This window comes from Styela clava, chromosome 4, assembly GCF_964204865.1.
Source record: "Styela clava chromosome 4, kaStyClav1.hap1.2, whole genome shotgun sequence".
In the NCBI taxonomy this organism is placed as follows: domain Eukaryota; kingdom Metazoa; phylum Chordata; class Ascidiacea; order Stolidobranchia; family Styelidae; genus Styela; species Styela clava.
The window spans coordinates 6,060,743-6,075,980 of NC_135253.1; the positions used below are offsets into that span (position 1 = coordinate 6,060,743).

Consider the following 15,238-nt stretch of genomic DNA (forward strand, 5'->3'; position numbering starts at 1 on the left):
ATACAATATTTTTCTCTCACCTATATTAGGATGATCCAAGTGTTTCATAATTCGAACTTCTCGAAAAAGCTGTGAAAATATAATATATCATTCAGTTTATTTTTCAAATAATTGGTTCCAACCCAGATCATCAATATTTGATAAAGATAAAAAAGGTGAAACAAAAGACCATTAGCTCATCTCAGAAACAAATCAATATCATTACCTACAATGGATTTCATAATACTCTGGATTAAGACACCACCAATAGATAATATCACATGAAATAACTGCATCACTAGTTTTGTATCACACGATAATACATTGTCAGCAGCCAAATGACTCAAGTCTGGAAGGTTAAAAATTGCCCTAAAGATGCCTTTTTCAGCAATAGATAGATGATTTATTTTCTAATAATTCATTGCATACAAGTACATAACGCAGTAAATATAAACAAACAACAATAATCATGAAATATAATCAGAAGGGGGCGGGCAAGACTTCAAGGTCAACGAGGTCGACCAACCCCCTAAGGAGAGTTTCAACCACGACAGGACACTCTAGAGCAGGCATCATAATTGCAATAGGGTGAAAATAAATTTTAGCCCGGTTAGACGGCCTCAAAAAGTACTAAAAAGAGAATGAAAACTACAAAAAAAAAATATCACATGATAATACCAATCATAATTTTTTTTAACAGTAATAAAACATGCGAAAAGAAGAGAAAGAATAAGAGGGGGATAGGGCTAAAAGCTAACAAGGTGGGATTTAGTACACTAGCTAGTAGCAGATATCCTGGATCATATTACGTTTTGTTTACACGTTTTCACTCTGAACAGGGTACAATTTCCACTGTTATGAAAGGAACCAGTATTCAAGAACTGCTATCTTGCCTATGATAACAGAAAAATCATATTAATGTGAAATCTACTTTCACATCAATAGCGGTTTATTGATACAAGCGTGAGTTGAATAAAAGCAGATGTTTAAATTCTGTGAACCTAATTTATTTTGGATTTATTCTGGAAAAAAATGCCTGATTGAGATTTATTATTTCAAATTTGTTAAATAAACAGCCTGGAATTGATTAATGTTGTGGAATATGTCACAAACATCAAAATGGGCCTTCTTTGTATATAATTTTCACAACATACATCAACTAAAAATAGCCTGATATGCTCCTAATAATATCAATGAAAAAAACCTTCAGGAGACTGAAGCAAGATAGTCGGAGTAAAGTTATTATATCAGAAAGTCTTAGTGTTTTATTTGAGTCTGGGTAGTTTGCTCTCAATTGTCTATATATCTCTTAGTATTATTTAGGTATCTTAAATTTGATAACCATTCCTTCAATTATATTTTTTCTTTATGGGTGTTTTTAAAACATTGCTAATATTATTAAGTGAAGCAGTGTTACACTAAGCTTCACACCAAATAGAAGTAGAATTGGTACAAACTGAGTACCTATAAAATATCTTCTAAATCAAGTTAATTAACATGCATATCAATGACACAGTTGCAAAAATCGATAAACGAGAATCAAATGACAATAATATAAACATCTGTATTAAATATAGATGTATCCCAGTCCTATCTAAATGTCTGTTCAGTTGACCAGTTATGATTTTTTTTCTGGAATTTATTAGTGGCCAAACTTACAGTGATGGTGTGTAATCCCTGTATAAACTGACATTGAAGCTATAATTTTGTTTTTTTCCAAAAAAAGGCTGTACAATTTTAGTGTTCCCAAAGAAGCTAATGCAAGGCTGTTAGCAGGCAATGTGTAGTTCTTTTGTTTATGGTGTGAATTTATAGACTTGAAACCAGGTAAAATTTTGTTTATTAACGCTGAAAAGCCCCCATGAACTGAAGGTTGATGTCAAATTGCTTTAAGCGACATAACGTCAGCGGGAGATCACCGACCGACCGACGAATAAATAGGTAGTTCTTTTAACAATCTGTGAATTGAAACGACGTTTCTTTCTCTCTTTTGGATTCGCCGAAGCGGTAAAAACAAATAATAGGTCATTCACCATCTACTTTTGTTTCCATGTCGTCGCGATATTACCTCTACCCAACTAATCTGTCTGACCAAAACATAAAAAAGTACCATGATCAAATACGATCAGTAGAAAACAACCACTACTCGGTAAAGTTTAACCGCGGCCATACATGTTGCGCAATATATATGAAGAGAAGTAACTGTACAAACCATCGAAGCTAGTCGGATTTAATAAAGTATTAGATATAATGACAAGATCCGTAGACCAATTCATCCACTTCCGATTTAACAACGGTGATTAGGATTACGCGACGCTCGCAATTTAAATACGTGTTTTGAGACGTCAAAGATACTCAATGGTACACGACAAAGAAGTGTTGGCTATTCAATAGAAGATATGCGAATTGAGGGAAGTAAAATCTGTAGTCAATTTAATTGGCAAAAATTTTGTTGCGGAGTCAAAATCTATATCATAGATGAAGCTTTATTTACAAGCTTTTGCGTTGAATCTTGCTAATAAAATGAACAAAAAGAATGTAATAGAATTGACTTGCGGGTACACTTCCAAACTACAAATTGAATTCACTCCTAACTACAAGAGGACAATGCTTGAAAATCAGGGCAATTTTTTAATCCAATGACAATAAAATATTTCAAATAGCAATATTGCAAAGATATAACATAAAACATACGGTACTGAGAATTTCCGATACAATTTATTAAGTTTAAACACTTGATGTTGTTTTCAATCCTGCTTCTTTAAATTTGAAACGGCATAGGCTACTTAATTAATATATATTTTATGTTTATAGTGTTTACTGTTGTTAATTAAGTTGTCGGAATGGCAACGCAAAAAAAAAAGAAAAAATATATGTTTTTATGGGATAATTTTACAGCTGTATACAAAACTCGCATAATATAGCTACATCGGATCTTTGTTTTGTTTTTACACCCTAGACGAGGTGGTGAGGCTAAGTATAATGCTTCAACAAACAGGCCATCGTGGACAATACTTCACTTCTGACGAAAATGAACGAAGAACAACATAATATTGGTCGGTTATCATAAACCCATTAGACCGCGAAACAATGACTTCCCCACTCAATAGATCGCGAGAAAAAGTCGCCCCAAAATTATCATCGTTTATTAACGTAGCTGAAGGACGCGAAAGAACAGTCCAATATTATATAATATTAAACGGTTCCATTACATTTGAACCCACGACAATTGCACCTGCATACTATTGCACCTATGGCATTTTTTTTATTTTACGGATATTTGAACCCATACTAACCCTAACCCATGTTTTTTCACCCGCATATAGATTGAACCAGCGCATATACACATGGGTTCAAATGTACGTGGGTTCATATGTACGGTCACATATTAAACAATAATATCACAATTTAAATAATCCATGCTTAATAACGATTTAAGATGTTAAAAATTCAACCAGGATAACTGTCGTTTCTATATTTCTCGGGAGAAAAATAGTAACGACTCGTTGACAATGAAGTCTGCAGAAGTGCCATAATTAAAGATTACAACGACATCCGATTTGCCGATTGATAAATGAATAATAATTGGTTGTGAACAAGGTTGCGTCGTCGACGATTCGTTTCCGCAGGGTACTGCGTATCTATCGTTCATATACGAGAGTACAACATATAATAAAAAACTATTGATCAACCTTTAGATGAGATGACGACGACTACAGTTACACCCGGCTTACCGCATGGAGGCAGACTACAAAATTGGTGTGGCCCCTGAGGCTAGCGTTGATCACCGTTGCCGAATGTGAACTCCGTAAGCCATGGTAATTAATTATGGATCACGTAAAATATATTACATTATCTGTTGTGGGCGGAAGATCGATGCGCGCCAAAAATATTTTGCGACTAAATGTCCTATCGAAATTATATTCTTTCCGATCGTTAAGTCGCGCGTTATGTTATGTTCGAACTATAAAACTAAAATTTGTCAGAAAAAGACAATGCGTTCGACAAATTAGCACGAAAATAATTTTTGATGGTCACCTACAGGGAAAAAAAATAAAATCATTTTCTTTTGTTTATACACATAATTTATTCACTGAATCTACCAATCAGTAATTTAATTAATATGTCGCACAATTGATGAAAATAATAACGACTAAACTGTAATTGCGTCTGTATCGATTTGTGTGTGTATTAGGCATACGAGTTTCAATTGAATCTAAAACCGGCGATTATACAAACAGCAAAGCTATCATTAAGAGTAAATAACTGGGCGAGCATCGCAATTTGCAATATAACTCTCGGTGTATATAGTAAGTCTCTGTGGCACTCCAATGAAAAAGATATCTTTGTGTTTAACGATACCATCAGTTATATTATTCGCCACATTTTAATAACAGAAAGCCAACGATGAAAAGTGAAATAATAAATGCATTACGGTCGGAAAATTAATATAAAAAAAACAAGCAATTCACTTTAAATCACTGTAGTCGTCGCAGCAGTAGTACGAAAAATCCTTTGCTCATGACCCACATAGAGTAGACCCAATCCATGGGCGTCATTGGGGGTCGGGGCCCATAAGAACACGAAATTCATATTAACGGCGGCATATTGATATTAAACTAGAATAAAGGCAAGCGCAAAGTCCCGATCGAGCGCTGCATACATTTTCTCATGGCTAACATACTTCCGATAAGAACCACTAAATTATAAATTCAGTCAAATGGTATTTTGGCTTGCGGTACGGAAATGTTTTAGAAGTATTTCAAAACTGATCATATAAATAGTTTGGACCAACAATGGTATGCGAGCGATAAATTATTATCAATTGGTAATTGGTACTAAGCATTAGTGCACGTCAGTTATCTTTTATTGTTTACAGGAGGATGTATAGTTGCTATATGAAGGCAACGATGATAAGGATAAAGTAAACATGCACGTTGTCAAATACCGTATTTTAAAACAGGATTGTTATATGTTACAATAAGGAAATAATCAAAATAAATCTGATTTTAACTATCATTTTACTACTGTATACGAGAGGCAGCGGAACGTCCAGTATTTTTATGAGAAGATAATTTAATTTGTTGACACCACCAAGGGAAATGCTTTTAAATTGTTACATGTATTTTATTATTTTATTCAAGTATATATTGGTCCACCTCTTGCTATCTTTTTACAATGATCGGAGTCAGTCATCGATTTTAATATGGACTGCCACCAGCGGTCTTATGGTTGTAGCGGCCTAATAGCCCTATAAACTTATAAACGAGGAACGTGGTCACGATTTCATCGATATTCCAGCAATACGCAAAAGAACCAAATTTTCATATCGTATTCCAATTAGGGAATACTTGGATACACAAAACATTCATCCTTTTCTGCTGGCGCATAGGAAAAGAGAAACTACTTGAACACTGCAAGATATTCGTTATACCAATTGGCATGAGGATAGCAGGGGTATTCGTCGTGTTCAACATTCGGCTATTAAATTGGAAACAATTGAAAAATTATGCACACGGATCATAAATTTCACTACCACGTACAAGTTTACGATGCCAAATTTCAATGACTTGCCTCGGGTCAGATATAAAACTTGCCGATAGTCTATGCATGCGCCTCACTTTTAAAAATAATGATAAGTAACTAGGTGTTTCACTGTAACCAAATACTGATTAGAACTAACTTTGAATGCTTTCGCATGTGACTAGTTTTTGAACAGAAAAAGCCGTGACTTACACTAGTCAAATAAGAAATAAAAATACAACGAATGTGAAGTGACGATCCCAACTTGCAAGCTCAGCTCACAATTGACAACCCATCACGAATCACGATAAATCAAACCCGACCTATTCAAGTTCAAGATTATTTTTGACAACATATGGTTGAAAATGGAGATGAGATGTTGAGAAACAAATTTCCAAAGAGTAACCAAAAATATATAAAGAACTGAGGTTTAACATATTACACCAATTTCACAAAGTAATCGATAACGCTAGTTTGACCTTTTCAATTTCCACGCATATCGAGTTAAAAACGATTAAAAATCAAATTTAAATTCATTGTCAAGCAAGATAAAATAACTCACGAAACTATATTTAGCTTTCATTCATGTCCGATATAGTGCAAAACATGAAGTAATACATGCAAGTATAAATGTAAATAACGATAAATGTATCTTTTCAATTTGGTTCATACATTACCCAAGACTGGACAACCCTAGGCCTCTACTATCGCGGGAAGTTTGAGGCACGAAGCCAATTGAAATTACTAATAAAATATTTAAATAAGTTCTTGTGAATTTACCTCTACTCAATACTGTTTTCAGTTTTGAATACCAAAGAATTCACATAATATCAGCTTTAATTGTACACATTCATTATTTCATTCGCATGTTTCGCAGATGTAAAATATAAATAAAGCAAATGAAAGCATCATTTATCTCAAAATATACAGCTTTGGGTTTAGCCCATTGTGTGTAATCCTCAAGCGTACATTATAGATATGAGCACTAAACGGAAGTTAGGGACAATTTTAGAATTCGATGCTGTATGTCGTGAGGTGTTATTAGTTCTTAATGAAATTACACAATCAATTCCAATGCTTTTTATCACCGTATTTCTCAATATATTGATGCTTTTGCAACTCATTTGTCCAAGGCTTATGCTTGATCTATTGACTTCAAATTCTGGGCTGCTAAAGTAATGATGGTGACGACACTGTGAATAGGGAGTAGAGAGTGCCAAAAGGCAAATTTATCGATAGCAAGAAATCGATGCTCAGAAACTGATAAAAATGTGACTGGGGTGGGCTAGAGCTAGATTGAACTAGATTGGGCCACAAAAGACAAAAGGAAGTGTACATGGCCATTAGCCAGTCAGGTAAAAACAAGCGAACAACACTGAGCAGACGAGCATTACGTTTTTTTTTAATAATGAATTCTACTGCAATTATTAAACCAAGCCGTCAAGGCGCTGAAATATTTCTAAAATTAAATACTAAAACTTTTCATCTAGGTAGATATAAAACGCAAAATATGGGTAAATAACGAAATAAAATATGATATTAAGCGTTTTAGAAGGGTTATTGGTGTTTTTTGACGGTTTTTCACTGTTTTTAAGCGTTTTAGCAGGGTTAAATGGGTAAATTCAAGTCACCGCTCGCTGCCTAAGATTTCCAAATAAATCAATTTACTCGGATAATTCCCGAGAAAGACGGAAACAATTACCCTACGAAAATGAATGACGAAAAAGTTGTTGGCCACAGCAAAGCTGTGGGTTCAGACAGGAAAGTTCAAACCGATTAGAAATTAAATAAATTCGTTATTTCAAATTGTTGATTTCAAAAATAAATGAAAATAGTTTCATGCGATTTTGAGCAGTTGAAGTCTTAATTGTGTTAACTCAATTTCTGAAAACATTTCCCAGAATCAAATTTATTGAAAATGCTTTCGGATTATATTTGTTCTATCTTGAACCTTAAACAATTTGGTATATTCGATATATCATGCTCGAAAATATTATTTCATAATATATTTGTAATAGTAAATTATTCTGGGCGTGCAACAATGCTCGTAGTAATTTAGAATTTTCATCGTGCGTTTTGGTGTGCACGCTTTACGTCGGTAAAACTGAACCTAATTGGAACTTCAGAATCGTGCAGCATTTCAGTGTAATGTAGTCTAATTACATCATACGCTTTCTGAAAATAGAATATTGTGCATATTCCCAAAGTGAAAACGTCACGTGACGGGCCGATCAATCAAAAAACATTAACTGTGCCCGTACGATGATGTATTGGACGACATGAACGAATAAAATTGGAAATAATTTGATTACTAGACTAGATGGATTTAAATTTCATTTGATCATCTAAAGTCAAGAAGAATCATATATTAAATGTTTCACACCATAGAAGTTATAAGGACGCTACCGTCGAAGCAATACGCATATAACACTTTCCCTCAGTTTTAACATTTCGTACTGTTATGTTCGACCCACCGCAAATTGTGTGCCGCATGCAAACCGAAATTGATTTTATGCCTTCAAAACCAGCGTTAAACCACTCGACAATTCAAGGGGTCTATTTTGGATCCAATACGAATTAATTATCCGACGAATGACTTCCGTAGGACAAAATGTCGCTGCTAGAGACGGAAAGAAAACCAGACAAAACCGGTAACGACGGGTAACAACTGGTGAACGTGGTTTTGTAGAGAGGTTGCCAGGGGAAACTTAAAGTGATCGTGACCGTGGAAGCGTGTTAGTTGTTCAACGCTCGACGACCCATATTTCCTTTATAGATGTTTTTACGACCGGTGTGAATTTGACATATTCTGCTCCCTTTCAGCAACAACATATGTGTTTCTCATAAAACAAGGAAATTCCTAAGACCATCTGGCGAGTCTTTCTAAATTTGACTAGCATCAAGGTATAAATTACCTATACCAATGAGTCTATTACTCGATATCTTTGACAATCTAAAGAGGGATGTTGTCGGACAATAGGCATTAAATCTCACTAAATTAAGACGTGTATTGCCAATACGAGTTTTAATGTGAACAAAAATGTCCATTAATTTATAACATACTCAATATTTTATGTCAAAGACAGATCGAAGAATTGACATACCATGCTTGTTGACCAAGAATAGAGAAGACACTTGATATAGTTCACGGCGTGGTTAGAATGAAGTTATTTACAAATTCGGTCTTTATTACGGAAACGTCATCGTCAACGAAACCCGATTGGCAAACTCATACTCGTAAGTATGACGCAATGTGTTTTGCCGTAGTAAGCCCGCATTCGACGGAAACGCCATTCATTATTATATTATGAACGTAGCTCCGAGTGATAACGATTTGCCTTGGGTATATACCTTGAGAAATTATAATAACACTTTTAAATATAGATTGCAGAACAATTTGTACTTAGATTAGAATCCACTACTACAAATCAAGTGCAAATTTTTTTAAAATTTGAAGGTAAAAATTTGAATTTTCGCAAACCCATAAATAAATTAACAGTTTCCAAAGTTGTGAAGGACAATTTTAAAACATGAGGAATTCAAAGTTACATTTTTTTTTGGCGGAGAAAGGGTTAAGGTCATTTGCGGACTGGTTTTTTAATTTCTTTTGTTTATATAAAGTCTGACGAAATTGTAAACGAGGGAAATTAGAAAATATGCAAAAATGATTATTATTTCATTCACTATGGTTGCTCCCAATAATTAAAAAAAAAATACTTGTATTAGTAATTTCAGTAGAATGTTTATCAGTTGCCTATTCGTTTTTTCCATTTTTTTTTTATGCAGACCTATAACACTGAAATGAAAAGATGATATGTGTCCTGGCTTGGTGTAATTGTTTGGAATTGGAATTTATTTTGCAAAAAAAAAAAAAATACGCCTGAACTCCTTCAGATCTTATTGAATATAAGCGAGGTTGGAGACCTGTTCTCAATGAAATACTTAGATATTTATGATAAAAAATGCTCTAAATATGATGTTCAAAATTATCATTTTTTAAAAAGATTGAATTCGGAAATATATCTATTCAGGATTCATAAAAAAAATCTACATGTTGATGTTTTACAATTCACACAGTATACTGTGATTTAATATGTGAAAACAAATCGATGATCGCCAAGGAGTCCACCTATATTACAAGACCTAGGGAAACTACATACATAATTCATGAAACTGATGGCGAAAAACCCAAAGACATGGTCAAAATTCAAATCTTTCCAGGAGATTAGAAGAATGATCCTTTGCCCCTAATCTTTTAGACAAGGTTTCTTGGGTTCCAGCCAGGGATAGTCAAAACAGCATAATAAACTATTCAAGATATAGTGATAGAAATCTGAATAAATTAAATTCAATAATGTTCACGAAAACCTAAACATAAGCATTCTGTATCCTATGAAGAAGATCCTGCTTGAGAGTTATAAGAATAAAGATATGGCATTTGTAATCAGAGATGAAAAAAACAAATATTTTATTAGTTCAAACAAGCTCAAAAAAATCATGGGTATTATATTTCAAATTGGGCCATGTTTGGTTTTTTTTCAGTTAAATAAAGCCTTGAAGCCCAGAATTGAAAAATTCTAAATCAGTACTAAAATAAAGAATTCACAATTGAATGATAGTCCTGTAACTTCGAAAGCATTCGAATATTCAAATAATTTTGGGCATCGCTTTTTGCATTATTAATTAATTAATCAACTTTTGTCTGATGTACTTGAAAGCAAAATAATTTGAGATATATTTTATCATAATAATAACAAGAGTGGTTTGTTAGTTTAAAAGCTCTCAGTTTTTCTTTGAGCGTCTAGTATTTCTCTGGTCAGTAACCAATTAATCTTTATATCGAGCCGACCTTTACATATATCATGAAATCGATTATTTTAGCTCAATTTCTAAATTGAGAAGATTACCGCCAGTCCGCGCACTAAATTTTGTGGCTAATGGTGTTTGCTGGTGCTATGAGTTCAGTCATAAAATAAACATTATAGATTGAGTCATTGTACATACAATTACAATATCATGATTTGTCAAGGTAATTCTCGTCTAAAAATAAACTTAAAAAACTTCAATTTCACTTCAAAAACTATTTTCCAATGCACTATTAGCATTTGAGTTGGTCCAAAAGCCACAAAAACACAGTGTTCAACTTGTCTTATGTAAAAGAGATGCTCAACCAGTCAATATGAAGTGAATTTGCCGCTTTGAATACGGTAATTGTATTCATAAAAAAAATATAGGTCAGCTAATAATATATACATAATACATGAAAGAAGCTTGAAGCTCAAAAAATCATTGCAAATCAATACCTATAATTTATGCATTTTAAATTACAGGAAATATATTCAAAATTAAATGAAAAACAAATAACGATCATCTGCAAACAAAATTCTGCATATTATAATCTGATCAATCTGTAAGCTGTCAGGTCATTAGTATATATTCAAGATGTTGAAATTGAAACAAACAATTTCAGAATTATAGCCCTAGTATACATAGTAGGCCTATTCCGTGTTGAAGTATAAGTATTCTGTATACATTTGCTTCTGTGATCTTGAATTCTTGTGAACAAAAATGTCATATTACATGGGCAAAGCCAAAGTATGGTACCATTATGCCCTATGATGCTAAATTTAAAATTGTATGTATTGAGCAAATTATATCAATAATTACCATTTCTTGGCAACTATATGCCCAAATACAATATATTTGTTCTTACGACTATTTCAGACAGTTAAATTTTGGGATCAAATCAGAAGATAATAAATATGTGCATAAATACAGGGCGGGCCAAATGCAGTGTTACAGTTATTTATATTTGTCTGTGTTAACTGTAACCCACCCTGTGTATCTCTCCTATATTAAGTCAAGCATAAGTGATCAAAGCCTCCATTGTGATAAGTAGATATAATGAGAAATTCAGACCCAGACACTTATGTAAACATACCAAAATACATAACATAACCTAGCTTTACTTGCTGTTTTAGATATATACATTTCAGAATAGAACGATGACAAAGTAAGGATTGATATATGGCTTTTGCCTTTATATCCAAACAGTTATTCAGTAATTTGGTAACTATTGATAATAGCCATGTGCATAAAACTTGTTGTTGGGTCAAGCAGGCTTTTGATATTGAATTTATGAAATAGCTTCACTATTTTCATTCGACAATTCATTCGTCAAATCAATCGTTCCCAATTTTGTTTCACGTAGGTTTATAGTTTAATGTAAACATGTATATATTCCATATGTAATGAACTCAGGAAGCAGTAAATTCGCTATTTTAATGGCCTTAGCGCAAATTTTTCAGCTTAAGCACGAGGAGCCAAATCCTAAGAATTTCAATTGGCTTTTCTGCCTATGTAGTATATCAAGCAAATAGATTAATATTGTAATATTTTTTGGCTAATTTAACAAAACAAAAAAAATACATTCAATCTCACAATGCCATGAGCTATGCTATGAGTGTAATTATTGAAAGTGACCACTTCTAAATACTTGAATTTTGACTATGGATGGTTAGACCATCTTCATATATGCATACATTAAATCTTTATTAAAAGATCAAAGAGATAACTGAATACCACATTTGAATATTTATCTATTACAGTACTGCCATCTGTACAACAAAGGAATAAAACTAAAATTAACATAAACAATTACATCGTCCTAAAAATTGGTTTAACAAAATAACACTAGAAATAGCCAAAATGGACTTCAACTAAGTATAAAACTATGAACTTTATATCATGGATCAGCAATAATAACCAGTGAATTTAAGTCATTTACGCTGTCATTTGTGTGAATGAAATGTGCTTTGTGTACTTGATAGAACAACCAGAGTTCCCCTCACACTGACAATTAATAATTAACTAGACCAGGGGTGTGCAACCTTTTTCGCAGGCGGGCCAATTATCAATAACCGGGTAAAACCGCAGGTCGCACCTTCATTTAACACAAGCTTTCTATTAGTTGCAGGCACAGAATGGTGTCTTTTTGATATTGATCTCAGGTCATCATTAGGGGTCCTTGCAGAAATGAAGAGTTAAAACGCATAAATTTCTTTAAACTGTAATTAAAATATCATGTCACACCCAATTTAAACGAATTCAGTGGAAAGTTTGCTGCTGGATTCTTTCCCTGACAACTTTTATCCAAATTTGCCTAAATTGAAGTGCTAGCAATTCGATATGACGCCCGTTTTTAGAAAAAAGGATGTTACAAAAAAGTGCCATATTTGAAGCCACGACTTTTTCGAAATGTGGAAAGTTATCTTGGTTGAGATGTTTTCAGTAAAATCTGCCAAGATTCATTTCCAAATATTTGCTGTCAAATCTTATTCTAGGTTAGATTCAGACAAAAACAACTAATAGGCTGTAACCAAAACTCATTTAGCCTTTGTACCTTTTAATATAAATTTTTTAAACTGCTCTCCAGTCGCCTCCGCGGGCCGCACAATTTTCCCTTGTGGGCCGCATTTGGCCCGTGGGTCAACCTTTGCACACCCCTGAACTAGATATTCAGTATGATAGCCATTTAAGGCTGTAAGCATAATGCATCACTTTGGATTTATTTATTAGCCTCATACTATGATGCTTCGTTGCAAATCATAAAAAAAAACTCAGAACAGAAACACTAATTCGAATCACTATTGGCAATGTGACTGCCCTGAATAATAAGACACAATCAACATGTATTGATTGTGCAATTATAATATGCTGAATGAAAGCCCAAATGTACCGGTAATACTTCTAAATAGATAAAATATGTATCCTGTAATCCACTAATAACAGGAAGCAAAACTTGGATGGAATATCAATTAAAAGATCATGTCATGTGAAATATTTTGACTTTTTTATCTACCATATCAGCAAATCTCGGCCTATTACAATTTTATAAAATTTTATATGCCCTGAAATACAAAGTAAATCTCAACTGATGAAAACAGTCAGGTACCATCTTATTCAAGGTAATTAAAATTACAAGTAAATAAAAACCTTTTGTAAACTGCTTGGATTCAATTGTTTCTTGTCTATAATCTTGATTGCCACCTGCAAATAAAATAAATGTTAAAATTTCAATACCAAAATGAAATGGTGTTAAGTTATGTCTAAAGATAAAAACTAAATTTTATGATCAATAAAGCAATCCCCCACAATATTGCTATGAACATATGAATGATATTCAGGAAGTGTTTATTGACAACTAATGTACAGCCATAGTTCTATATGGTTTCAGACTTTTACAAGCTCTAGGCATTTCAGCGATGCATGTAGCTCTGCAGAGATGAATCTCTTTTACTTCTGCTCTTATGAAAAAAAGCTTCATATGCCAGTATTTATATCATAATATCTTTAGGGATTCGACCTATTTCGATCAGAAGTATAATGTAGCCTACATTACTACTACTCTTTCATACGAGAAGCATATGTCATAACGAGAAATTATTGAAATAAAAAGACACAAAATACAAAAAATTAAATTTGATCCAATTATAGGTAATAAAATTTGGATTGTGGTTAAAAAAAATTCAAACAGCACCAAACAAATGAGCAAGAACAAGATGTATCCAAAAGAATATTGAATCAACAATGAATCTACACAGGGGATCAGTGGACAAACAAAACAACTGAATTTCTATTGACTTTTTTATTAAACGACAATGAATAATCTATTAAGTCAGGCCAGAAAAGCTAACAATTTGGTGAATTCTTATACTTGAATTTATCAGATTTAGTCTACCACAATAGGCTATTCACTCCCTTTTTTTTTTGAAGATACTAATTAAAACATGGCTCCAAAAATGCAGCATAACTAATTCTCATTCTGAGAGAGGAATAATAAGTCATAAGATGGACAGTTGAACATTCAAAAACTTAACCACAGCTATAATGTCTATGTCCCATGACTTACTTCTCTTCCTGTTAAAACATGTCGAGCTAACTTCACTTTTGCGAAATTTCCTTTTCCTATCGTTTTTAAAACACGGTATTTTCCAATATGTGGTTGTTCATCTGGACAAGCAACACGACTGCTTTGCCGTTGAATCCCACTGCTGTGATTATGATTGTGTGTCGAATTTACACTATTTCCAGGTCCATCTCCGCCACCCTGAATATAAATCTAACGTTAAACAATGGAAAACAGGTGGATTTAAAAGATGTAGCCTATTTAAAAAAACATGAGAAAATAACCAAACAAGGTCTATGATACAAATAGCAAGTCCATGCATCCGAAAACAAATAACTGGCCAACTAATCCCATACCGACATTGACTGGTAATCGGACGAGAGGCTGTGGTTCGCCATATGATTAAGATTTGGTAAGCTTTTCCTTTTACAATACTATAATTTTGTTTAATTATGTGTTTTTGAAATGAATCTGAAATAATAACAGCCGATATTATTAAAAAACAGATATACAAAAGCAGCCAGCAAACAACAAAAGTTGCATGATGGATACAATTCTCAAACAGCAATCTATTATAAACGATAAAAATATATCACCCCTCTATCCATTCCTTCTTTAACAGTAGGCAAACCCATCCTTGCTGTCATGCCACGCAACACCAGACTTGATTTGTAAATCCAAGATTGCGATTGGAGACGAGACCCCTAACTATCACACTATAGATTGAAACATGATTATAAACAACTGTAAATTTTAAAAATAATATTGTCCATTAGGAATCAGTAATACTAATAGAATGTGACCTAATTATTGCGAAATAAGGAAGAG

At 33.3% G+C, this 15,238-nt stretch overlaps 1 protein-coding gene across 7 annotated transcripts in view; it reads right to left on the reverse strand.

Moving 5' to 3' along the window:
- The window catches only part of LOC120326693 (MAP/microtubule affinity-regulating kinase 3-like), a 44,972-nt gene extending 29,822 nt beyond the window's left edge, over nt 1-15,150 (reverse strand). For all 7 annotated transcript variants that reach the window (XM_039393026.2, XM_039393020.2, XM_039393025.2 and 4 more), the window contains exons 1-4: nt 15,007-15,150; nt 14,414-14,611; nt 13,498-13,551; nt 21-69 (exon numbers count right to left, since the gene is read on the reverse strand). In XM_039393026.2, coding sequence (XP_039248960.1) covers nt 21-69; nt 13,498-13,551; nt 14,414-14,611; nt 15,007-15,057 — 352 coding nt within the window. In that variant the 5' untranslated portion in view covers nt 15,058-15,150. The remainder of the gene's footprint in view (nt 1-20; nt 70-13,497; nt 13,552-14,413; nt 14,612-15,006) is intronic.
- Nucleotides 15,151-15,238: the final 88 nt, after the last annotated feature.